The sequence below is a fragment of the Pimephales promelas genome, chromosome 6, assembly GCF_988280905.1.
Source record: "Pimephales promelas chromosome 6, fPimPro1.hap1.1, whole genome shotgun sequence".
NCBI classification, from domain to species: Eukaryota; Metazoa; Chordata; class Actinopteri; order Cypriniformes; family Leuciscidae; genus Pimephales; species Pimephales promelas.
The window spans coordinates 23,635,868-23,659,397 of record NC_142774.1 but is presented as its reverse complement, the minus strand read 5'-3'; the positions used below and the strand labels follow the sequence as shown (position 1 = coordinate 23,659,397).

The following is a 23,530-nucleotide window of genomic DNA, read 5'->3' as shown; positions in this document are numbered from 1 at the left end:
AGGTACACTATAATTACAGAAAGTTACACTGTAAATTCCTCTTAATGACACAGTACTTTTCAGGCTGTAATCTAAAGCGCTTGCCATAACCCGACCGACCCTGTCAAATTAGGACCGACCCAATTTATTTATTTTTTTCCCGATTTGCCGGTTGTAAAGACCGACCGTTTTGTTTTACTCTTCAAACAACTAATACAAATGCAATAAAATTATATAAATTATATTATAGTAAATATTGTAAATATAAATTGTGTAGGATACGTTCTTTACGATGATTATGTTTACACCATTGATTTACGCATGTCACACTATGGCCTATGCTTTTGCTTCATTTCATTATTCAGAATTCAAAATGAATGTAATAAATATGTTTTTTGATAAAGATTTCAAATTGTTTGTGGTCTATAACTTATATCAGAATGAGGTTTACAATGGTGAGCCCGAAGGCATGGGTTGAAGACTCAGTCAGTGACGTCACGATAAGCAAATTTGTTTAAATTCGTACCGACATAATCACCAAAATTGTCCTTTTTCTCACATTGAATCTTGAAAATAAACTAAAATAGACCTACCTACTGACCGACCCTTTTTTTTTACTGTATCTGCAAACCAAAATATTTTTAAGGATGGCCTAAAATTACAAAAAAACTGTTGTGTGCACGTGTGATCTAATCAGTTGTCCATACACATTCACAGTCAGCCGGAAATAAAAACTGTACCATTTCACACCTTAAAATTAGTAATGCATTAAAATTTCAGCAGCCAAAAATATTCAGCTGAAACAGTAAAAAAAATATATATATATATATATTAGGCAGAAATTGTTTTTGAGGTTTTTGATTGTGGCAGTGTTTTGTATACACAATGTGGATAAAGTACAAGAGGTAAACATGTCAGCAGGGTGGACGCACTTCATCGTGACCAAATATTATGCCATAGTAGCAATATAATTTAGCAGCATATCGGTAGTAATATGAACAGGTGCACACACACACACACACACACACACACACACACACACACACACACACACACACACACACACACACACACACACACACACACACACACACACACACACACACCCTTCCCTACTATAGTATAATTTATCCCCTGAAAAAAAGACACCCAGAATAGCATACAGGCATGGTCAAAATTGATGGCACCCCTGGTAAATATGATCAAAACTGCCAGTAAAAAATAAATCTGCATTGTTTATCCTTTTGATCTTCCATTCAAAAAAAAAAAAAAAAAAATCACAAAAATCTAACCCTTCATTGAAGTAAAAGAATTGAAAGTGGGGGTAAATCACATTGTATGAAATAAATGTTTTACTCCAAAACACGCTGGCCATAATTATTGGCACCCTATTATTAAATACTTTTTGCAACCTCCTTTTCCAAGATAACAGATCTGAGTCTTTCCCTATAATGCCTGATGAGTTTGGAGAACACCTGACAAGAGATCAGAGACCATTTCTCCATATAGAATCTCTCCAGATCCTTCAGATTCACAAGTTCATGTTGGTGCTTCTTCTCTTCAGTTCAGACCACTCATCAGGTCAGGAGACTGGGACGGTCAAGACAGAAGCTTCATTTTGTGCTCAGTTACCCATTTTTGTGTTGATTTTGATGTTTGTTTTCGACATGGCATGGCACGGCCCATTATGAGATTTCTAGCAGAAGGCGTCAGGTTTAGATTTTTTTATCATATTTGTATTTGTATTTGATAGAATCCATAATACCATGTATCTGAACAAGATGTCCAGGACCTCCAGCATATAAATAGGCCCACAACATATAAGATCCAGCAGTATATTTAACCGCAGGCATGGGGTAGTCTTCATCCCTGTTTGCACCAAACACATCTGCTAGGTTTGCTGCCAAAAAGCCTTTTTTTTACTTTTATCTGACCATAGAATCCGGTCCCTTTTGAAGATCCAGTCGTGTCTGACCTCTGAATATGCTGGAGTTTGTTTTTGGAGGAGCGAGGAGCATTTTCTTGAAACCCTCCCAAACAACATGTGGGGATGTAGGGGTTGTTTGATCATTTTATTTTTAGGTTTTCTGACTTCCAAGACTCAACTAATCTCTGCAATTCTCCATCTGTGATCCTTGAAGAGTCTTTGGACACTCAAACTTTCACCCTCACCATCCATTAAGGCAATATAGACACACGTCCTCTTCCTGGCAGATTCGTAACATCTTTAGTTGATTATAACTTCTTAATTGTTGCCCTGATGGTCAAAATGGGGATTTTCAGTTCTATTTTCTTACAGCCACTTTGTATTTTGTGAAGCTCAACAATCTTTTGATGCACATCAGAACCATGTTCTTTGGTTTTATTCATTGTGATGGATGATTCAGGGATTTTGGCATTTGGGCTTCCTCATATTTAAACTCCTGTGAAACAAGAAGTCATAGCTGGACAATTTCATGTTCCTAGTCACCCTGGTGTGCTTAAAAATTTAATATTAATGGGAATGTACTTCAGAGATATTTTTCTCATAAAAAATTCTAGGGGTGCCAACAATTATGGCCAGCGTGTTTTAGAGTAAAACATTTATTTCATAATGTTATTTACCCCCACTTTCAATTATTTTACTTTACTGAAAGGTAAAAATTTTGCCTTTTTTTTTTTATTTAACAGTCAGACATACATACAAACAAACCAACATTGTGCAGTAGTGAGCAATCTTGTAAATCCATAATTCCAGCAGTGACAAGAGTGATTTAAGTGTTTGATCTAAGTGTAAATGTGAGCGGGTGTGAGTGTGGGTATGTGTATGTGTGTGTATGCGTAAACAAAGTAACCATTTATTATTTATTACCATTGTCATTACAATCGCCATCCCACTCCCCACTACCATCATACTGCCCATATTGTGTTGGTAGATTTTTATTTCCATCCTTCCTCCTATGTAACAATTGCCATTGTCAATCCTGCATGAAATAAAATATGATATAATAAGATAATATAATATATCATGGTATATAATATAAGATAATATAATATAAGATAACCTTCCCCCACATCTCATCAGTCCCTATCTTTTCCATTTTTTTTTTTTTTGTGTTATGTGCAATGTCTAAGGTGCATTAAAATAGGGAGTACAGTGCCAGAGTGTCTCAAATTGGGACAGAGATGCTGTCCCATTGAAACCACATTCTATGTTGTGGTGCATTAAAAACCCATGAAGAGATAAGGGGGAAGTTATTGCATTAGTGATGACAATGACACTTAATTCTAATACAGCATTGACAATGGCAATATTGATGATAATAATAATAATAATAATAATAATTATAATAATAATATTAATAATAAATGACAATGACGATGGCAGTGGTGATCACAACGGTGAGAGCAAAAGACAGCAAAAACAGCAATTAAAACAATGAAACAACAACAAAAATAAAAGTGAAAATAGCAATCATAACAGTAACAGTAAAGATAGTAATAACAATGATGACAGATACAAGTTCAAACAACTAAAATGAATATTCGTGGGTTGATTAAGAAGATGGGAGGAGTCGGAGTTAAGAACAGAGAGAGGATTCATAGCTGTAAGAGGTCAGAAAGTGTTGGACGGTAGAGGTCAGTTTCAGATGTGTAATTATGAAGGGGAGATATGAGTTCCATTGCAATGAAGTCTGTTATAAGATTTTTCCAAATGTTAATGTGTAATTTATTTCTGGTTTTCCAGTTCATGAGGATAGTTTTCTTGGCGATGGTTAGAGCTATGAGGAGTATTTTAGAGTTTATAGTTTTATCAGTGATTATTGTGAGGTCCCCCAGCAAGCAAAGGGAAGGCGACAGTGGGATGTGGCAGCCAACTATAGTGGATAGTAATTGTGTGACCTCTTTCCAAAAGTGTTTGATTGGAGTGCAGTGCAATTTTGATTGCAATGTGTGCAAACTTCTGATGTGAAACCCATTTTAGCTAATCTATTGCCCGTGTAATGTGTTCTGTGAAGTATTTTGTATTGTATCAACTGAAGATTCGCATTTTTGGACATGAGATAGATGTTTTACAGATTTGGGATTTTGCCTATTTTTTTAATGGAAGATCAAAAGGATAAACAATGCAGATTTATTTTTTAAAGCCAGTTTTGATCATATTTACCAGGGGTGCCATCAATTTTGACCATGACTGTAAAGTGCTATTTTGGTTTCAGTGTTCCATGTAAAACAATTATTTTGTTGCATCAAATTTGCAGGTTTGTCTGAATTTAAAAAACACTTTCATATTTTCTTTTCTCTCTGCAAAGTGCTGCCGATCTTTATCTCTCTATCACCGTTTCTAGCTCTTCATTCCCCCACCCTCGTCCCGCTGTGGCTGAAGGGACAAGCATTAGCCACAGTCCTGGGGCAGAAACAGATGGCCTGCTGTCATTAGTGTATTGTCTGTGCTGCTGCCAAGCCTTATAACAGACCTGCAGTGAGTGAAGCGGCAGGTGCACACACACACACACACACAAACACAGCCCCACACCCTTCCCTACTCAGCCATCTGCCACACACACAATGCATACAAACTCCTAAAGGAGAATGATTCCAGAGAGAAAGAGAAAGAGTGGGCAAATAAGAGAAAAAAGTTTCTCTAACACTTTACTTACTTTTGTATGTCTAAATATGTCTCATTTAGCAAAATATATATTGTATAGCATGGTGTTAATTGAGGGGTACAGAGTCAGCCAGCTCATCATTATGTTAAAAACACGAGCGCAGTAGGAGACATGGTTAGACGTGTTAAGCTACAAATTACTTACAGAGACATTCTACATTTAATTGTCAATGTTAACAAATAAAACAATCTACTTTTGGCAAAAAAAAAAACCCTGAGAAGACTGAAAAGAATCCCTGTTGACAGATGAATTTGTAAATTCTTAAACAATGTTTATTTTCAAAACTGTTATCTTAAAAATGTCAACATCAAATTAACTGGTTGTACCATACTAAAAGGTCAAATGCCATGCCATGCCATACTAGGATGTCTGAATTTACTGTATGTGTGTTTTTGTATAAAGGGAGCAACAGGAAATGACATTGACCTTGTTTACATACATGTAATTTTCAATTAAGGTCCATATTCTGTTTTATATGGAAGCTTATGTGTAGCAATATTCAATTTGAAATTTAATATGCAAAATGACAATGCAATATGTAAAATGGCATTGCCTTTTGTATTTAAATTTACATTTTACATTACCATTCTAGCAACGTTTGGTGCAAAATGAAAATGAAATTACATAATTTACATTTGCCATTTCATACACTAGTTTTAATATGCATATTGAAACGCTTTGTAAATGGCAAAATGAAAATGAAAATGGATTACAGAAATGATTAGATATGTGTAACATGTTCAAGCAAAAACTGTGGCAAAATGATCATTCAAATGTTATTTTTCTTAATTGCATTTACACTCGCAGTCAAGACACTTGCGATTGCATTTTCATGAAATGTTCCGCAATGGATGTAGCAAAATTCAACATAAGATACCCCTCTATGGCCTCGCCAGAGATCTCCACGGGTGGTCTCCCCGCTCCCCTAGGCCTATCCAAATACAGCTGTTTTTTCACCACCTTTAAGGTCAGCAGCCAAACGGGTGTTCCCCTTATTCTCCCAGACGTTCCAACAACGTACTGTTCTATCACCTACATAGGCCTACAAGTAATAATCTTCGGAAATACTACCTTTTCTCTGTTCACGCTCCACTTTATCTGCTAAATGATTTAACGCTTGTATTAGCTCTGCCACAGCATTTTTTTCAACAGCTTAAAACACATTCACAAACACAATCACAAGTGTCTTGACTGGGAGTGTAATGCAATGGCCTATATGCACGCATAAGTTCCGCATTTGACGCAAGGATGCTCGTCCATTTCCGGTTGTGGAGATTAAAGCGGAGGAACACTTGAGGAAAACGGGATTATGTCAGAGTCTATAAAAATGTACTGTCCTCCTGTCTTTGAAATGAAATGTACATACGTTTAGATGTCATTTTATATATAGTTATGTTTATTTAATATAATTTGAAAAAGAAGCATAAACACAACGAGGGGTGTCTGTTTTATCTGTTTTTGTGACTAACGTTTCTTTAGAATAACCATGGAGTATAAAATTCAATATAAATTCTCGGTATAGACCTTATTCAGAGCAGTGCCATGACAGGTATGAAAGTGAGGCTGTGAGGGATAGACATACCGTGTTTCCAATGGCATCCGCTGTATATTTACAATTTAACACAGCTTACATTGTCGGGAGTTTTTTTGTCAACTGAAATTTCTTGGAAAGATAATTTTCCAGTGTTTCATGAGCAGAACAATTCGAAAACACATTAAATAACAGTACAGCCCATTGAAGAGATGCATGTCTATCCCTCACAGCCTCACTTTCATTTTCATTAAAATTCAAATATGGCGCTGCCGTGAATAAGGCGTATTGCATTGGACTCTACGATCGGTGGAAGTTATCGAGCATCCTTACATCTTCACCGGAAATACCGCGTGCATAGAGCCCATTAAGGAAAATAACATTTGAATGATCATTTTGCCACAGTTTTTGCTTGAACATGTTACACATATCTATCTAATCATTTCTGTAATGCATTTTAATTTTAATTTTGCCACGTATAAAACGTTTCAATATGCATATTAAAACTAGTGTATGAAATGGCAAACGTAAATTATGTAATTTCATTTTCATTTTGCACCAAACGTTGCTAGAATGGTAATGTAAAATGTAAATTTAAATACAAAATGCAATGCCATTTTACATATTGCATTGTCATTTTGAAAATTACATTTCAAATTGAATATTGCTACACATAAGCTTCCATAGTATGATTCTGTTTTAAGTATTTATTCTAAAAAAAGATGTTTACATGCTCCACTGCAATTGTTTTAACTGCACTGCATTCTGAATAAACAAACACTGTGCATGTTCTTTTCCTGTTATTCTTTTGTATAACTTTTCTATTCATACCATTTATTTCCATTCGCATTGAGTAATTCTGCACACTAATGTGCTTGTAAATAAGGCAACATAAACCAATTTCTTGAAATTGGGGTGCCTATTTACCAAGCCAATTTCACTGCCATCCCTAGCAAAAATTGTAAATTGTAAAAGTAAATTGTTTCTGATAAATCCAACAGAGAATCAAAACACTATCAGTAAACAAATGTGATACCATGACTATGTGGTATGTGATATCATGGTACTGCCACAGCAGGCTGCTTTTTATACAGGTAATTTTGAGAAATGAGGCACCTCCACTACTTCATTAAGCGGTTTATCTTTCTTCAACTACGATACCAATTTTTAACTAATACGCTATGTTTTCATCAGAGCTGTTTAATTTTTTTTACTTCAAAAAACTTTTTTTTTTTTTTGATTTAAAGGACATAATGCAGGTTAGAGGTAGCCTGGTTCAACCAGACTCTAGTTCATTTCATTTCCACATAGAGTCTGGAACCGCTCCATTGAGAAACGTTTCCTTCCTTGTAGGCGGGTACACTATTAAAGTTCAAATCTATTGGATCTGCCATAGCCAATCGCTAACAGGGTGTCGTGATTGACGTATGTCACGCGCCGAAATGGCTGGAAACAACAAGTGATGATCAGAGGATTATGTTTACAATAGGATTTCAGTCAACGAGCGCCGCAGGTTTTGTTAATCTAGGAACAATTATTAATTCGAAATGTATATTTGACACGAAGGACAGTGATATATTCATTCAACGGTGGAAGCTGTGTCTAATCATTACAAATACGCCGCTGTGGTCGTTTTCTGATCTGCCGCAAATGCTGTAGCAGCTACAGCTACTCTTGTCTCTATCTGCAGATGTGTAATAAACAACAATTTTTCATATTACGTCTTATTGTTTCTTAATTACCTTAATATGGTCTTCAAAGTATGTTTGTACATTTTTATGTGGCATTTAGTTTTTTTTAGTAAAACAAATCAACCATTGCCATCTAAAACTGAAAATCAAATATCTTCAAAGTATGGTTTTTCACATTTTTATTTATGACAATTATTTTTTAAAAAATCAACCAATTTGTATGATTTACAACATGTAAAACTGACACACCAACCTCCTGCACGAGTGCACAAAGGGGATCAAAATGTTCTATTCATCACAAGAATCAGTAAATTTACAGTTGGGAATATGAGCGACTGACATGACTCCTGAGCGGATCTTCAACAATAGTTTAGCAGCCAGGACTCGGGGCTTCCGAACACCGCGAACACCAGGCTAAACCGTCCGTCCAAAATGTCACGGTCATCGTGCACGAGCTGCCCAGCACAAACTTTTAAACTTTCTGCCTCCTTCACTTGGTCCTCAGTTGTGCAACAAGAGGTGAGACGATAACAATCCGGCTTTAAATTCTGTATGTTCGGCAGTTTCTTTTCCAACAACGGACCGAATAGCTTTTCTCACGTCTTTCTCCGCTGCCATTACTGAACTCAAACTGACGTGCTTACATCAACGTCATCTTTCTCAGCCACTCCCTCTATTCGCTGATTGGTCCTACAAAAAAATGATTTCTGGAAACCTAAGGATATGGAGCGATCCCATACGTAGTTACTGAAGTAAAATGAAATTGAGCGGAAGTGCGTAGGAGGGCGCAGCCAGGCTAGGTTAGATGACCCAATGAGTCAATGTATAGAAAAATAATGTAGGAACTAGATTTTCTTTAAAATATTCTTATAAATTTACTACAGTAGCTTCTGGAGTCATTTTGGTGAGAAAATTTTACTTCTGCATCAGAAAATGGTCGTGGCGAGCGTGGCGTAATGGGCGGGAGAGCGGTCGATTCAAACAACAGAAAAACAATGGACCGCAATGACATTTCGGACGCTGAGGCAGAGTCCTGCTGCAATGGGTCGGGTACCCGCAAGCAGTACCGACATAAAAGTGTCTAAAACTATCTAAAATTCTCCTTAATTAACTAGTAGTGGTAAATAGTGGCTTTTCCCTTGTCAATGGTGTAAGATGTGAAGTTGGATTGTTTCATGTAACTTAGTTCTTCTCCCTCGCTGTGTTATGGCTTTGCTATGTAGGGATAAATGTGCTGATTACATTCATGAGACCGCTGATTAGTATTCTTGTCACTGACCGTAAAACAGTAACATTACAGGAATCACCAACCTGTTGATCGCGGCCGACAAGTCGATCTTGGAAGCATTTTAAGTCGATCGCGAAGAGTTTTCAAAATCAAAGAAAAAAAGCCTATTGTGTGTAGTAAATGGTGTCTAGGGGATGCAGAGACGCGCACTGTTCATGTCATTTTTGCCGCGCGCACCTTTGGGCTCATGCGGACGCGTTGAGTTTAAACAAGGCTTTGTGCTTTAACCAGTTCAGCCACAGTAAAAGCTCGTGTTAGCCAGCTAAACTTTTACTACCCTGCTAGAAAAAATATATAGTTGCATAGTTTCATGTAGTTCTTCTCCCTCGCTGTGTTATGGGTTTGCTATGTGGGGAGAAATGTGCTGGTTACGTTTGTGAGACAATCAGCTGATTACTATTGTATTATATTATATTATATTATATTATATTATATTATATTATATTATATTATATTATATTATATTATATTATAAGACCCTTGATCCTCACCTGATTATGGCTTTGTAAACTTCATGCATGATGTGGTTTATAATGGACTGTGGTACAGAAACAGTGTCAATGTTACACACTTCTGGTTTACTCTGGCTATACTCTGCTGTCTCGACGATATGTTTGTCCCGTTTTAGCCACTGTAGCTTCTTCAAAAGGGAGGGGTGAGCAGTGGGCTGAGCCCTTAGTGCAAACTCGCAACTGAATCAAGATGTCGCTAAAAATCACACACTGCACCTTTTAAAAGCAATTGGGAACTGCAGGAGCGAGTGCTCTGCACAGCTGAATGGGACAGCAATTTACGTAAAACAGCTGACAATCTCAGGCCAGCCATCGTCAAATCACTCTGCAAATTTGGACTGGATGAGTTCTTTCCCAAAATAGTGTATGTAACTGACATAGGTGCAAAAATTGTTGCGGTCTTCCGCACAGCTCCGGGATTGAGTCGCGCAGCACATATCCTGAACACCGTATTGTATACCACACTTGGGAAAACTGCTGGGGACGATTTGTTTGGCAAAGAGGTAGGCCTATCTGGGGCCTCATTTATAAAACTTTACGTAGGATTTGCGTCAGAAGTGGCGTACGGATGAAACATAGGACGTGCGTACGCACAGAAATATTCGTGCGCACGCACATCCTACGCATTTTTCCCTTAATAAATCACATTCAGTTCTAAATGTAGCGCAGCTTTTGCGGCTTCATGCCACGCCCATAGTTGCCCATAAATAGTCCGTGAAACGCCCAAAAGTTAATATTCATGAATTGCGAAAACATGTTAAACAGAGAGGAAATTAAAAAAAAATGCAACTTCACTCAATGTGAAGTAGAAGTTATCGTTGGCAAGGTGGAAAAGAGGAGAAAAATGTTGTTTGGAGGGCACAGTGTGGGCATTACTAATGCCAAAAAGGTTTGCACTTGAGTGGCCGTAAATGCTGTAGCCTCACAACCTCGGACTGTGGCCGAAATAAAAAAGAAATGGTCGGAAACCAAAGTCGAGGCAAAAAAAGCGTCTAGTCATTAATTCAAGAGGTGGCCAAGGAGTTGGGCGAAATCAAGACTGTCCTAACTGAAATAAACTGCACAATAAACTGCATAATTCTTGAATAAATAATATATTTTTCCACACCTTTTGTTGTGAAGATGATGCGTTCACTCAGAATCCTTCCATTTAATCGCCACATCTTCTAAGAGCTCAAGATCAGCCATTGTGCGTCATTATACGCATTGTGATGGGGCATTTTATTTACATCCATTTAATTCTGCATCTGACAAGCTACGGATGTCGGTTATAATCTACTTAGAAATGGGAAATAGTTCAACGCAAATGTAATTTCTTGCAGCTTTCTAAATGATTGAGACACGTCATACGTTATTGTATCAAAAATAAAACAAACTAAATGCATATACCAAGACATTTTTACTATTAAAACAATTTTTCCCAGTGGACAAATAATACTTATCGATCTATCTATATATCTCCCTAATTATCTATCTATCTGACTGACTATCTAATTGCTATATCTGCTCCGTTAGATGGACATATTGGCAAGAATATTAGTTTTGTACATTATTTCGTTTTGTTTACCATCTTATTTATGAGGATGAATTGCATACCAATATTATAGCAGAAAATATTTCACTTTCTTTTTGGAAATATGTGTTAATTTGCATTTCTGTTACAGATCGATCAAACGGGTGTTCGTGTAGGCTGTTAATTGTAAGCTGTTAAGACTTGCTTTGTGAAGTATTCGTGTTATTTATGAGAGGCAGTATTGCAATTTATTTTATACAACCGTCTACAGTTTCACACACTTTCACGTGTTTTTTCCAACTGCCGACAGTGTCGCCATTTCTCATTTCACCCGTTTTTGCGTACGCCTGGGTCAGAGCTTGCGTGAAGGACCGCACATTTTACCGTCAAGTTTGTTTTTTATAAATACCAACTATTGCATAGAGAGCGGCGTACGCCTTCTTTTGTGCGTACGCAACGTTTATAAATGAGGCCCCTGGTGTCTTTGTGACTGCTAAGTCGCTTGTGACTTACTTTAAGCAGTCACATCTCCAGAATCGTCTGCAAAAAACACTGATAGCATCCGTGGAGACGTGATGGAAGTCGCTTCACACGATGCAGTACTCCATTAGCGGACGAGGCCATCCGTGCTCTTCTGGAGGAACGTGACTAAGAACACCATTTAAACTGCATGAGTAAGGAGACTTTGCATGACATTGTGAATTTTTTGGCACAATTCAAAGAAGCCACAAAAGCTCTGGACGCATCCGAAATCCTAGATTTGTAATTCAAGAACGGAGAACGCAATTTAAACCTGGGACTGTGGACGATATCCTTTTCCTGCACAGTAACCTTAAGTCGGCATGAAACGGAAGTTGACATTTTTTCCTTGTTGTGACGTATATCCGAGTTTTCTAATTTCTGAAATTAGAAAAAAAAATGTAGGGCAGGGATTGATTTTGTCCTTCGGGAATTGATTGGATCATTGGAGGTTGGGAGTTGCAAACAAAATGGAGACAGATTTGAATGCGATTCTCTGAGAGGCGGTGCACCGATAGCCGCACCCTCATCGGATCTGGCCGCACCCTTTAGCCATTAGACATAACCAAAATAGAAGAGAGGTCGTTTCGATGGTAGGGTGACCAGACGTCCGGTTTTTCCCGGGACAGTCCCGTATTTCAAACGTAATTTTAGTGTTCCGACTTATTATGAAAAAATCATGTTTTGTCCCGTATTTCATCACTACTTTAAGTAAAACTTCAAATAATAGCCGAGTCCCAAATAGACGCATGTCTCTTTTACACGCCTGGGGCCTGTTTCAGAAAGGAGGTTAAGTGAAAACTCTGAGTATGTTAACCCTGAAATGAGGGAAACTCTGGGTTTTCCGTTTCAGAAAGGTGGGTATATCAAACCCGAGAAAGCAGAGTAAGTCAAGCCCGTTTCTGAAAGAGAGGTAACTTATACTCAGAGTCAGTTACCATGGTAACTTACTCTGTGAACCTAACCTGGTCGGGAGCAGGTTTTCTTCAGTAAACTCAGAGTTTCATGCGGTCTCCTCCCCTTTTTTAAAGAGGAAGTGCTGTTTAAACACTAACAATAAAATGTATTTACACATTCTTTAAGGAATATATATTGTTTGTCCATGTTTTAATTGACTAAATCTGTTTTGCAGCAATTTGCCAAAAAGTAAAAGGATTAAAACGTTTGCTAAACTTTTATTTGATTACCACCATTTTTTATAATATATTTCTATTAAATCATTAAAAAATTGGAATAAAAAACATTTAATAGAACTCAATTGTTTTTCAAACATAATTTAATAAGTTATTAATGATAAAAATAAGACGTTAATCTTATTCATAATCAATTATTGAAGTTAGTTGATTACATATGTTTTATTGAACAAATGTTTAATTTATTTAACTCATTTTCATTTTAACTGATGATAATAATAATAACCGTAATTTAATAATGCTGTTTATATATTTAATAATTGTTTAATACCATAAACCGTGATATTTTCTGAGACGGTTCTTATACTGTGAAACTCTCATACCCCACATGGGGGAGTCCCGCACCCCACCCCCACTGTTAAACAAGTTACTCAGCAACTTTTACTGTTTTAAATTAACTACTTTTTACTTTTTAGATTTTTAGACTGGTATTTTTACTTAAGTAAAAATGTATCAAAGTAATAGTAGCCTACTTTAGGTTGAATAACATTCTTCCAGTTTCACCTCTGATATTATAACAGTAAGTTACTGTAAAATAGTTATGAATTATTAACCACAAATGACATCTTAAACAGTGTAGTTAGATTAATGTAATACTTACTATCTCTAGAAAGTATTGGTCTACATATTACTAAATCCTATATCAACCTCAACTACTTGATTAACACAAAGAGAAGAGACAAGAAACAGCACTTTTAATTCTTTCAGATTAACAATATACAATTGCATGAATTATTCTTGAATTGATCAAAGTGTGTAGAGGGAGAAGGTTACATAAAACATATAACTTTTAAAAATGTATGTTAAATGCACTATTGTTTTATACTGAATTGTTCTATAGTTTATGCAGTAGCTTTTTTAATGTAATTGCATCATATTTTATTTTAAATTACAGAAGAATTAAGAGTAACCCCCTTAATTAAATTACAATATTTAGATCACTTGTTAATTAATTACACCTAACACCTCTTTTTGTCTGGCGCTGTTGCCATGGTGACTCATAATATCTGCGCTCCATTGATAATGGCTTTTTATAGTTGTGGTGCACGCGCTTAACTCAGAGTCAGTCAACTCAGAGTTGATTGAACTAACTCATTTCAGCTGTTCTGTAACCGAAAACTCAGAGTTTCCCATCTCAGGGTAAGTCAACTCAGAGTTCAAGCTTTAACTCAGAGTTGGTTGAGCCTCCTTATTGAAACGGGCCCCTGGTGTGACTGGAGGTTGGTAAATAAAAGCAGGACTGTTTTTTTAGTTTCGGTTCGTATTTAAACTTCTCGTGTTGTAGAATAGAAACTGCTGCGCTTGATAGGGCGCATATAATGAGCAGAGAGCACGCCGGACACACACGCCGGACGCACACGCGCACAACACGAGCGCTGCCGCTGTCTCTCCCTCGTGCATATTAATCTAAATCAATAGCTTGCCACAAAAAATGCCACATCGTTCCCATGGCGCAAAATGCAAATGGAGGGCAGGAAGTGATTTGCTGTATTTAGAAAGCACTATAACATATCAAAATGCCTGTTTTGCATTGTTTATGGTTACTTATATCGATTAAACCACAAGGAGTTTTTAATTGTGTACCAAAGGTTGTTGTTCATAAGGGGGGAAAATGCAAGAAATTGTCTGAAAAACTCTGGAAAAATGGCTTGCAAACCTACTGTACGTCTGTGGTCAGGGGGAGCCGAATGGGAAAATGCCTGTGCTGTGTTTGCAGTGATCACTTCGTCAACACAACTTAAGTGGCTATGTTTGTGTAACATACCAGTTTCCGAACTTTGTTTTTTTTTGTTTATATCTTTCGCTTGTAATAGCGTGTAAAGTAGTACAGTACTGACTTTCCTGCATCTCGTCCATTGCGCTCTTCACTCCCTGCCCTCCATCTGAATTTTGTGCGTCATCATAATCACGTGACTGAAACTCAGCTATTGACACAATAGTAAAAGGTCGGAAGACCGCAGTTTTCAAATTGGAGTATTTGGACATTTTTAAAGATTAGAGACTAGCTTACACTCAATGAACAACATCTCAACACTAAATTATAAAGGCCTGTCTCATACAGATACCTGTCTCAAATACAAGCCGGTGCAGGTGCATTTTTTTTTTTTTTTTGCTGAGTGTTAGTGTACGTGTATCTTTGGCAGTGGATTTTGTTTTATGCCTGCCTGGTACATCTGCACTTGTGGAGCCTGTGTTCTCGTTAATGAATGCATCATGGACGGATGAAAAATCTTGACTAAGTGTTACAACAATAAAGGCAATGCTTTTCATACGAATTAATTTCGGACTGGACTGCTCTGCATTTTATGATAAACTCTTGAAAGACAATTAAGCGCATGCAGACATTAGTATGTTTAGGGTACATTGTACTAAAAACATATTTGCAGTACATTTTTAATACATATTTTTCACCTGGGTTATAACATAAACAGAAAATTAAAGATTTGAATATTTAAGCAACTTAGTAATTTTGTTTTTCAATTACAAGTTGCCTCTATTTAGGGCATGACTACCTATATCACACTATTTGATGCCATTGGTACAGTATACGATCAATAGTCTTGCTTCGGCATCCCATGTTAAACTCCTTCGATCTGATGTGAATGCTACACACGACCACGTTTTTCGAAGCCGATGCGGAAGAAAAATCCTGTCTCTTCACCTGCAAAAACCATACCAGGAACGAAAGATAGAAACCTGTGGACTCGATGTCCTGATAGGCCGGAGTTTTTGCAACCTCCACAAACACAATGATTTACCATGACGATGATAAAAAATTGAAAAACAAAAACTACCGAAAACACACTGACTCATGTCTGCTCTGCACTGAGCCGAGGCTGAGGCTCCCTGTCTTGATGTAAAATGATGCGTTGTTGAAAATAAAAAAAAGTATATTATTACAAGCAGAAGAAATGCTCACTTAACATCCACTAAATAGTGCCCTTATGTCGTTTTAAAACATTTTAAATCCTGCATTAACTTTTTATATGGTATTTTCATGCAAGGTTATATATTCATTTAGATTTTTACCTGCAATATGCTCTTTAAAACGCATCAAAACAAGTTCTTGTCAACACACTGTATGCTGTTAGGCTTAGGCTATGTGGCCTGGCAGTGAGGAGAGAGACCAAAACTATAATAAGTGAGTATTCGCCTCTCCCAGCAACCTTTACCCAGTCATGCATTCCAAGCGTGAAACATCATCATTACCTGACAACGACCCCACAAACAACCACCTGCAGCCATGGCTTGTTTTTCCTCCTGACTGAAGCACATGACTTAAGCCTCCACCAGGCCCTCCCTCTTCTGCTCAGCTAACCCGTAAACATGGCTGCACATGTTCATTTGAGAGACACAATGCAAATTAGCTCTTACCCTCCTCCAGCCCACTCTTTTCTCAAGGCTCAATACTCAAGACAAGAAAGGGTTAAATTCACTGTCCACTATCCATCCTCTGCCTGATGTGTACACTGTAGGCTGCCTGCATGCAATGAAAACTACCAGCCATGAACAGCCTTTTAACTAGGGATCATTTTGGCCCACAACACTGCCTCCAATTGAGGCGTTATGTAAATACGGGAGTACCAGACGATGTGCAGTATAAGTGCCTCAGAACATGTCATGTTCAATCTTTTGTGTGCTACGCATAAACAGTGCACAGAAAAAAAGCCTAGATACTGTACTTTAGCAAGAGCAGCTTGTGACTGCAGTTTAATCTCACAAACACCCGCATGATATTATTCAAGAATCAAGTAGGCAAATGAACACATGCACTTTTATATCATGTGTGAGGAATTTTTGACATGGTAATCCTTTTCTTATGTAAGTGGGGAATTTTATGTTAAATAATAATAATAATAATAATAATAATTTGGATTAATGTTTGACCAAATAAATTAAACAGGGCATAACAGAATTAAGGAAAATGTCGACCAGGCGATATGTTTTATAGAACGAAAAAGCTGCGGAGTATGTGAGCCAAATGAGCCTCAAAACAACATCTCGCAATCCTCAGCGCTTCGTGCTGCATCCTCTGAGAACAGATCTATTTAATAGCTTCATTATACACAAGCCTACAAACCTTAAAACAAAGTTTAAGCAGTAACGCATTTCGCTCTGTAAAGCCAGCTTTGATCGAGTTTGGGGTAAATAAACAAGCGTGCGCGCACCGCTCATACTGCAGCGTCATAGTGCCTGCGCAGTTGGGTTGTTTACCGCGCGCGGACACTCAGATAGTCACGTCTCTCATGCTTCAAATTTCTCTGGAATTCCACTGAATGAAAAACCCCTTTATCAATGCCATAAACGCCTCATATACTGAGACAAATAGCCAGTGGTGCAAACCTCTCTAAATATTTTGAGTTACATATTATTTATCTCGTTCAGCAATAAGATTTTGTTTAATTACTTTTTTTTGTTTAAGTAACTGTGAATATATATTTAAGTAACTGTGAATATATATATATATATATATATATATATATATACATTTAATTTGCAACTACGTACATAGTTACAAATTAAATGCAACTTACATATATATAACAAAATTAATTTGCAACATGCTGCATCATCTTTTTTTTTCTATTACCAATTTATACCAGTTATATTTTTTAATCATAACAGCCAATCACATCATCTGAACTTACCTTGTACAATGGTTGCAGTCTCTTTGAATCCCAGACACACATATGGAGTTGCATGTAATCCATTTATTCCTGCTTTACAACAACCACCAGTATTGAAGCCCATAAGGTTTTCACAATTGCCCATCTCTTGTTTCTCCATGAGGTTTAAGGTGATGTAATTAAGTCTATTCTGATAAGCAGCTGAAGTCTCTCGGCACATGGGAGACCCGTACTCCTCATCAGAACCTTCACTGCTTCGGACAGAGACATTCTCTACTGAGGCAGAGCTGTGTCGCTTAACATTGTGTGCAAAGCAAGGAAAGACAGGTGCAACTGTGGTGGTGGATGAAAAAGTCTCAGAGCTATGCCGTCTCCGGCCCTGAGGGTCTGCCCGGATCACCTTCGCTCCTCCGTTTGGGTCTACAGAGGAGGCAGCCAACAAGAAAGCACCGATTCCTTTTGACACCCCCTGGTCGCTCAGGTCCAGCCTTTGGGGGCTGACTGAAGCACTCTCATCATTCTCAGACAGGAACTGAGGTGTGATGTGACCATTGTTGAAACTCATCTCAGTGTAATTGTCTTTACCTGTGCCAGATGGGCATGGTGAGTTTCTCCGTTTAATGAGGAAATAAGCCCCCTCATCAGGTGGGCATGGGCATTCAGCCAGCTCTTGCATTCCATTCAGTGGACTGTTGAGTGCTTCTCTCAGTTTAAGTGAGTGTAAATTCTGATTGAGGTTCATGTAGTCTGAGAGGGGGGATCCCGGGCCGAGGTTGGACAGTGAGCCCTGGCTTTCCACAGAAACCATAGAGGGAGAGGAGTACTGTGTAGCAGCAGCAAAGTCTATGTTAATGTACTCACCAGGGCTTTTAGGCTCACAAGGGAGAGGGTGTTCTGTCATGCTGGGAAGCATCCTCAGAGTTTCTAAAGATAACCTATTGGGTCTGTTGACTCTTGCTCTCTGTGCCATGCCATCAGGGCGACGGAGAGGTGGCAGGGCAGAAACCCTGTTGGCTTCTTCTGTTGGATTTTGGCTCTGGGGACTCATCAAAACATACTGGTCATCTTCTGCCCGTTTAGGTGCCTGATTCTTGTTAAAGTGAATACCTAGAGATGGGGAGGATCGTTGTGTTGTTTCACATTGACCCATAAAATAATCTGATGTTGTGGGCGAGACATATGTGTCAGCCGGTGACATATTCATGTATTCTCCATTCACTGCTCTCCCATCAGAGCTCTCCAGTGAAAACTTGAACCCAGACCACATCTTCATGTACCCGCTATCCTCTAGCGATCCACTGATGGGTGAGTTAGTAGTGCAGTCACTGCCTGTTGGCTGAGGATGTGACCTTGGATTAATGATCTGCTTGGGTGCTGAAACACTCATGGGACTCATGAGCATGTAGTGGTCATTTTTGGCACACTGAGGTGCCATGCCTGGCGTCATGGGCATGTAGTAATCACCCACATTACAGTTAGAGCCAACATCAATTTTCCCATAATCAATCGAGTATGAGACCTTCGGAGATGCAGAATTTGTTCTCCTGTTCGCAGCCCTCATCAGCATATATTCATCTAGTGATGCTGAGGATTGCTGGGAGTGTGCTACCTGTTGCCGTGGGGTTGTCAGAGAATACGTCCTCTTCCTGTATATATCCATGTTATATATGTCTCTGCTAGTTGGACACATTTTGTTCTGGGAGTTGGTTGGCCTGTCCATCACCATATAACCATGGAGCTCACTGGCTTCTCTTGAAGGTGGTGTGCTGGAGAGAGAAGAAGGTGTGTCACTCCTGTTTGCTAGATTGTACTTCACATCCCCTGGGCTAGAACTGTAATCGTCACATAAGAGGAAGCCAGTATCATAAGGTGACCCACAAACAGAACCACTGCAGCTGGAGGGTCTGTGAACTGTGGATGAGATGGAACCATTCATACTGATTGAAGACAAACTTAATGGGCTTACAGCAGATGGGGGCGAGTGGGACATTGTTATTGACATGGACCTGCTGTGAAGCAGTGATGGTTCTGATGTCCGGCACCCCACCGAGACAGTATTAGATCTGATCATATGGTTCCGGCCGACAGCTGTTGGGCTTCCATTCTCAGATATTGATATGGAGACCGGCCTGGTCATGGTACCTTCCCCTTCACTCGCTGTCCGTATTCGACAAGAAGAAAATTTGGTGACAGGAGATGTGGCTGCTGTACTGTCCGTCCTTGACCTCCTCACCAACCCTGTCTGACTAGGGGGCAAATTGTTCAAGTTCCGCCGAGTGGGTACAGATATCGGATTTGATCCTGATGACTGGCTTTTGCTGCGTGGTCTGAACTCTGACAGCTCTTTCATCGCTTTCATAGCTTCTAAAATAGTCTCATGTATATTTTGTGCCACCACAGAATCATCGGCTTGCATCCACAGCTCTCCAGGTCCAGTAGAGGCAGATCTGCCCACCTCAATGAAGAAAAAGCTATCAGAGTGCCCACATCTGCGTATATTCATCAACTGTAGGGTCACAGATGACACTTCTGAGTTGAGTTTCACAAAGCTAATTGTCCGACTTGATAAGCACAGTCTGTAAACTCCAGTGATATTTCTGCTCTGCCCAATTCCTTTTGCTTTAAGATTAACTTGCCATACCTCTTTATACGCAGCATTCACCGGTGTAATCATGCCGTAATTTCCATCGTCGAAGCCCACCAGAGATGATGCCGAACTAGAAACGGAGCTGTCATACATTTTCCCCTTACTTAATAAATCAGTTAAATCTCCGTGCCAACTCTCCTGCTCTTGTTCATTCTCCGCAGCAACAGCAAAATACTCGTCCTTGGTATAGAAGGCAATTAAATACCTGTGTTTCGCGTCAGCGCGCTTGTTTATGCTCAGACAGGAGTCGAGAAAAATAACTCTTTTGGCAGCGGACTTGTTTTTCCATTTCTTTTCATTCTCGTAGTACTCCAGCCGCGCAGGCAGTCCGTCACTCTGATCTTTCAAAACAAAATAGCGTCGATGTCCGTGCTTTTGCTTCTTGAGATATCCACATTTTCTGATGTTGTTTGAATAAAAGTTCTTGTCGTTTGGTAACGAGGATCCCGCTTTAATAGGCGGACTTGTCATACTTGCGTTTACAATTATTTACGTAAGTTATAACTTGTTATCCATCCGCAGTAAAAAGAGATTTAACTTATCCTAAAACTGGAGATTTCGGCGCTGTTTCACCTTGCGATGTTTAACGTAGCTTACTTCACCGCAAATAACTCGTTGCTCAGAATGACTGAGCTTAAGAAAAAAACAACATGACGTTACACAGCCCATCTTGGGTCAGTGGGAGAGAGAAAAAACAGTCATATAAGGCAGCGCGATCTTTAAGAGGCGTACCTGCCAAGCCAACGAATGGAGTTGCTCATGGGATTCATTGGTCAGGCGAAAAGATTGACGGTACGTCGACAAATCCGTGACGTTATAGGCAAATCCCCCTTCACACAAGCTGTTCTCCCCTCCTCCTAAAACTTACAGCGCCGCTGCTGCTGTGTGGATGACAAATCTATGTACGCACTTGAGTGCTGCAGACGGAGACGTAGGTTAGCTGTAAAAAGTGTTTTATGTCGCATATCAACTTGTTTTTAAATGTAACCATAATATATCGGCATGTTACTCAATTAAACCTACAGACAGGCTACATCACCATGACCAGAAAACGCAGAAGATCCTAGCTATATTCAGAATTATAATTTAGTCAGACAATCATTTCGATGTTAGACGGGGATAAAACGGCCTACTTGAGGGAGTAAGAAAATGCATGTCATTTATTAAGGTTGGCATGGAGTCCATTTTAACTTGTGTAAACATGCGGGAAAGTCGTAGTGCGCGTGCTGCGTGTTACATAACGCATGGTCTATTTTTACACACTCGGGTGTCCCCTGTCCAGCAACAGTGGCTGAACTAGCCTGTACATAATTAAAGAAAATAGAGATTTTCTTTTTTATTATTTTTTTATGAATGTTGCCGACTTAATTGCGTCCGTGGTGCCACGCATGTGGATTTTCAGCGTGGATTTATTTAGACTAAAGCCATCGAAAATGTGGTTTGTTAAAATAAATCATCTTTTAATATTAGAATTACTTTAGCGAGACTGAACTTTCTGGAATGGCAGAATTTAATCTGGTTGTTCCAGAACTGGGAAGCAGAAGTAAAACACGCCATCATGGTCATGTACCAACGCAAATAAATCATACATTGAACTGAACTCATTGCATCATGGTTTATAGACAGTTCAAGTTTAAAACTGACCTTTGCATTTAGTGAGATTAGACAAGCATTGCTGTAAAACCAACAAATTTGTAGCCATATATGCCTAACCACAGACAAATAGTAATATTTCTACTCTCGGTTGAACATGAAACACCTACCAACTTCTTTTGATTATATAGTCTAACTGCATTTCATAAATAATCCAATGAGCATTTAAAATACCATTAGCCTACTAAAGTTTCCCAGGAAATGTATATTCAGTGGTCACATCAAAGACCACTGAGATTATGTTTAATAAACATTAATGTCTTGCTATACCTGCAGCACTTTTCTGAATTCTTCCTTGACAAAAATGAGTAGCTGATTTGTTCTTTGAAACTGCTTCTGATTGTTTCCCGTTATGATGCAGCCCAAATCAGGTCATAAAAAAAAAGCTGCACAAATCAGTCTGTGGATTCTGTATTAATAATGGATGTGTGTATAATCCAGGGATTTAACATATTAGATGCAAGGCTATTTGTCAAATATGGCATTGAATTTATGATACAATGGTACAATAATACAACTCAATGTACAACTCATTACAGTAGCCTACCCGTTTCTCCAGCAGAATCCGGTATAGGAGTTCACTGGCTATACTGTGCGGCTTTGTAATTGGTTTTATAATCTGTCCCTTAAAGAAGATTATGGTATACAAACAGCATGGCTGACCTACCTAAGGAAGATTTGTGGCCTGTATACCCAAGTTCTGAAATGAGTAGGCCTAGTTGTCTATTGTTAATACTCTCAGTCACACACACACACATGCAAACAATGATTAAATAAGCTTCAAACGAATGATTGCTGTCATGTTGCATTTTCCTCAGATTCTGTTGTGCTGACGTTGTTTGTTTATCTGATCTGATGTTTTTGCGTCACCAGTAGCATGTGTTTTGAGGCATTAGCAGTAGGCGTCTCTAATCTTACACAACAATGAAATTAAGTAAATAAAGCCCATTGATCAATTCACAACAAATCTACTTAGACTAGACTGCTGGTGTGACAGGGTTGTGACAGGGAGCTCATGTGGGGCCAAGAAATTGGAAACATTTATTTAAAAAAAAACAACAAGAATAACATGGATTTAACAACATGGATTTTTGTATTTTCATGGTCCTACTTATACTGACATGAATTTTAAATAGCTGCATGATCTAATATTACAAATAAATGTAATAAATAATACTTTTTTCAATTAACAAATCGGCTTTACACATAAATATATGCTATTAAAGGGGAAATGTAATATTAACCCATTCACTTGTAAGTTTAAAATATTCTAACTGACCCCCCAGCTGAGTTTTTCAAGGTTTTTCAAGACCGTTATTTAGAACTTGTTTCCATGGTGACGCGTCATTGCTTGTCACATGACACAGCACAACCAACACAGCGCTGAATGAATGATGATCTGCTTTTGTCATTTTTTCCTTTTTTATTAAAAATATTCAAATTTATAACTATGGCATGAAACACTGATATTACGATTGTCAAATATGTGCAAGTGGATGGGTTTTGTTGTTTAAACATATAGAAGAACAAGAGGCAAAACTCTGATGCTTTTTTGGTAAAGTGGCGCTTTGGTAGCGCAGCCGCCATTTTGGAGTGAAAATTCCAACTGGAGTTACTGGACAACAGCACAGATAACAGTTTTTTTAGGTGTTTTTTTCTTGAATTAGTAAGTATTTCCATTTTATGCAACTACTACTATTATTAGGCCTAGTTACCAACTCCACTAG

The 23,530-nt window shown here is 38.4% G+C and overlaps 1 protein-coding gene across 1 annotated transcript in view; it reads right to left on the bottom strand.

Annotated features, from left to right (window-relative positions):
* irs2a (insulin receptor substrate 2a) overlaps positions 1–20,888 on the bottom strand; it is a 30,388-nt gene extending 9,500 nt beyond the window's left edge. Inside the window, exon 1 of the mRNA XM_039694834.2 lies at positions 17,525–20,888. Coding sequence (XP_039550768.2) covers positions 17,525–20,621 — 3,097 coding nt within the window. The 5' untranslated portion in view covers positions 20,622–20,888. The remainder of the gene's footprint in view (positions 1–17,524) is intronic.
* Positions 20,889–23,530: the final 2,642 nt, after the last annotated feature.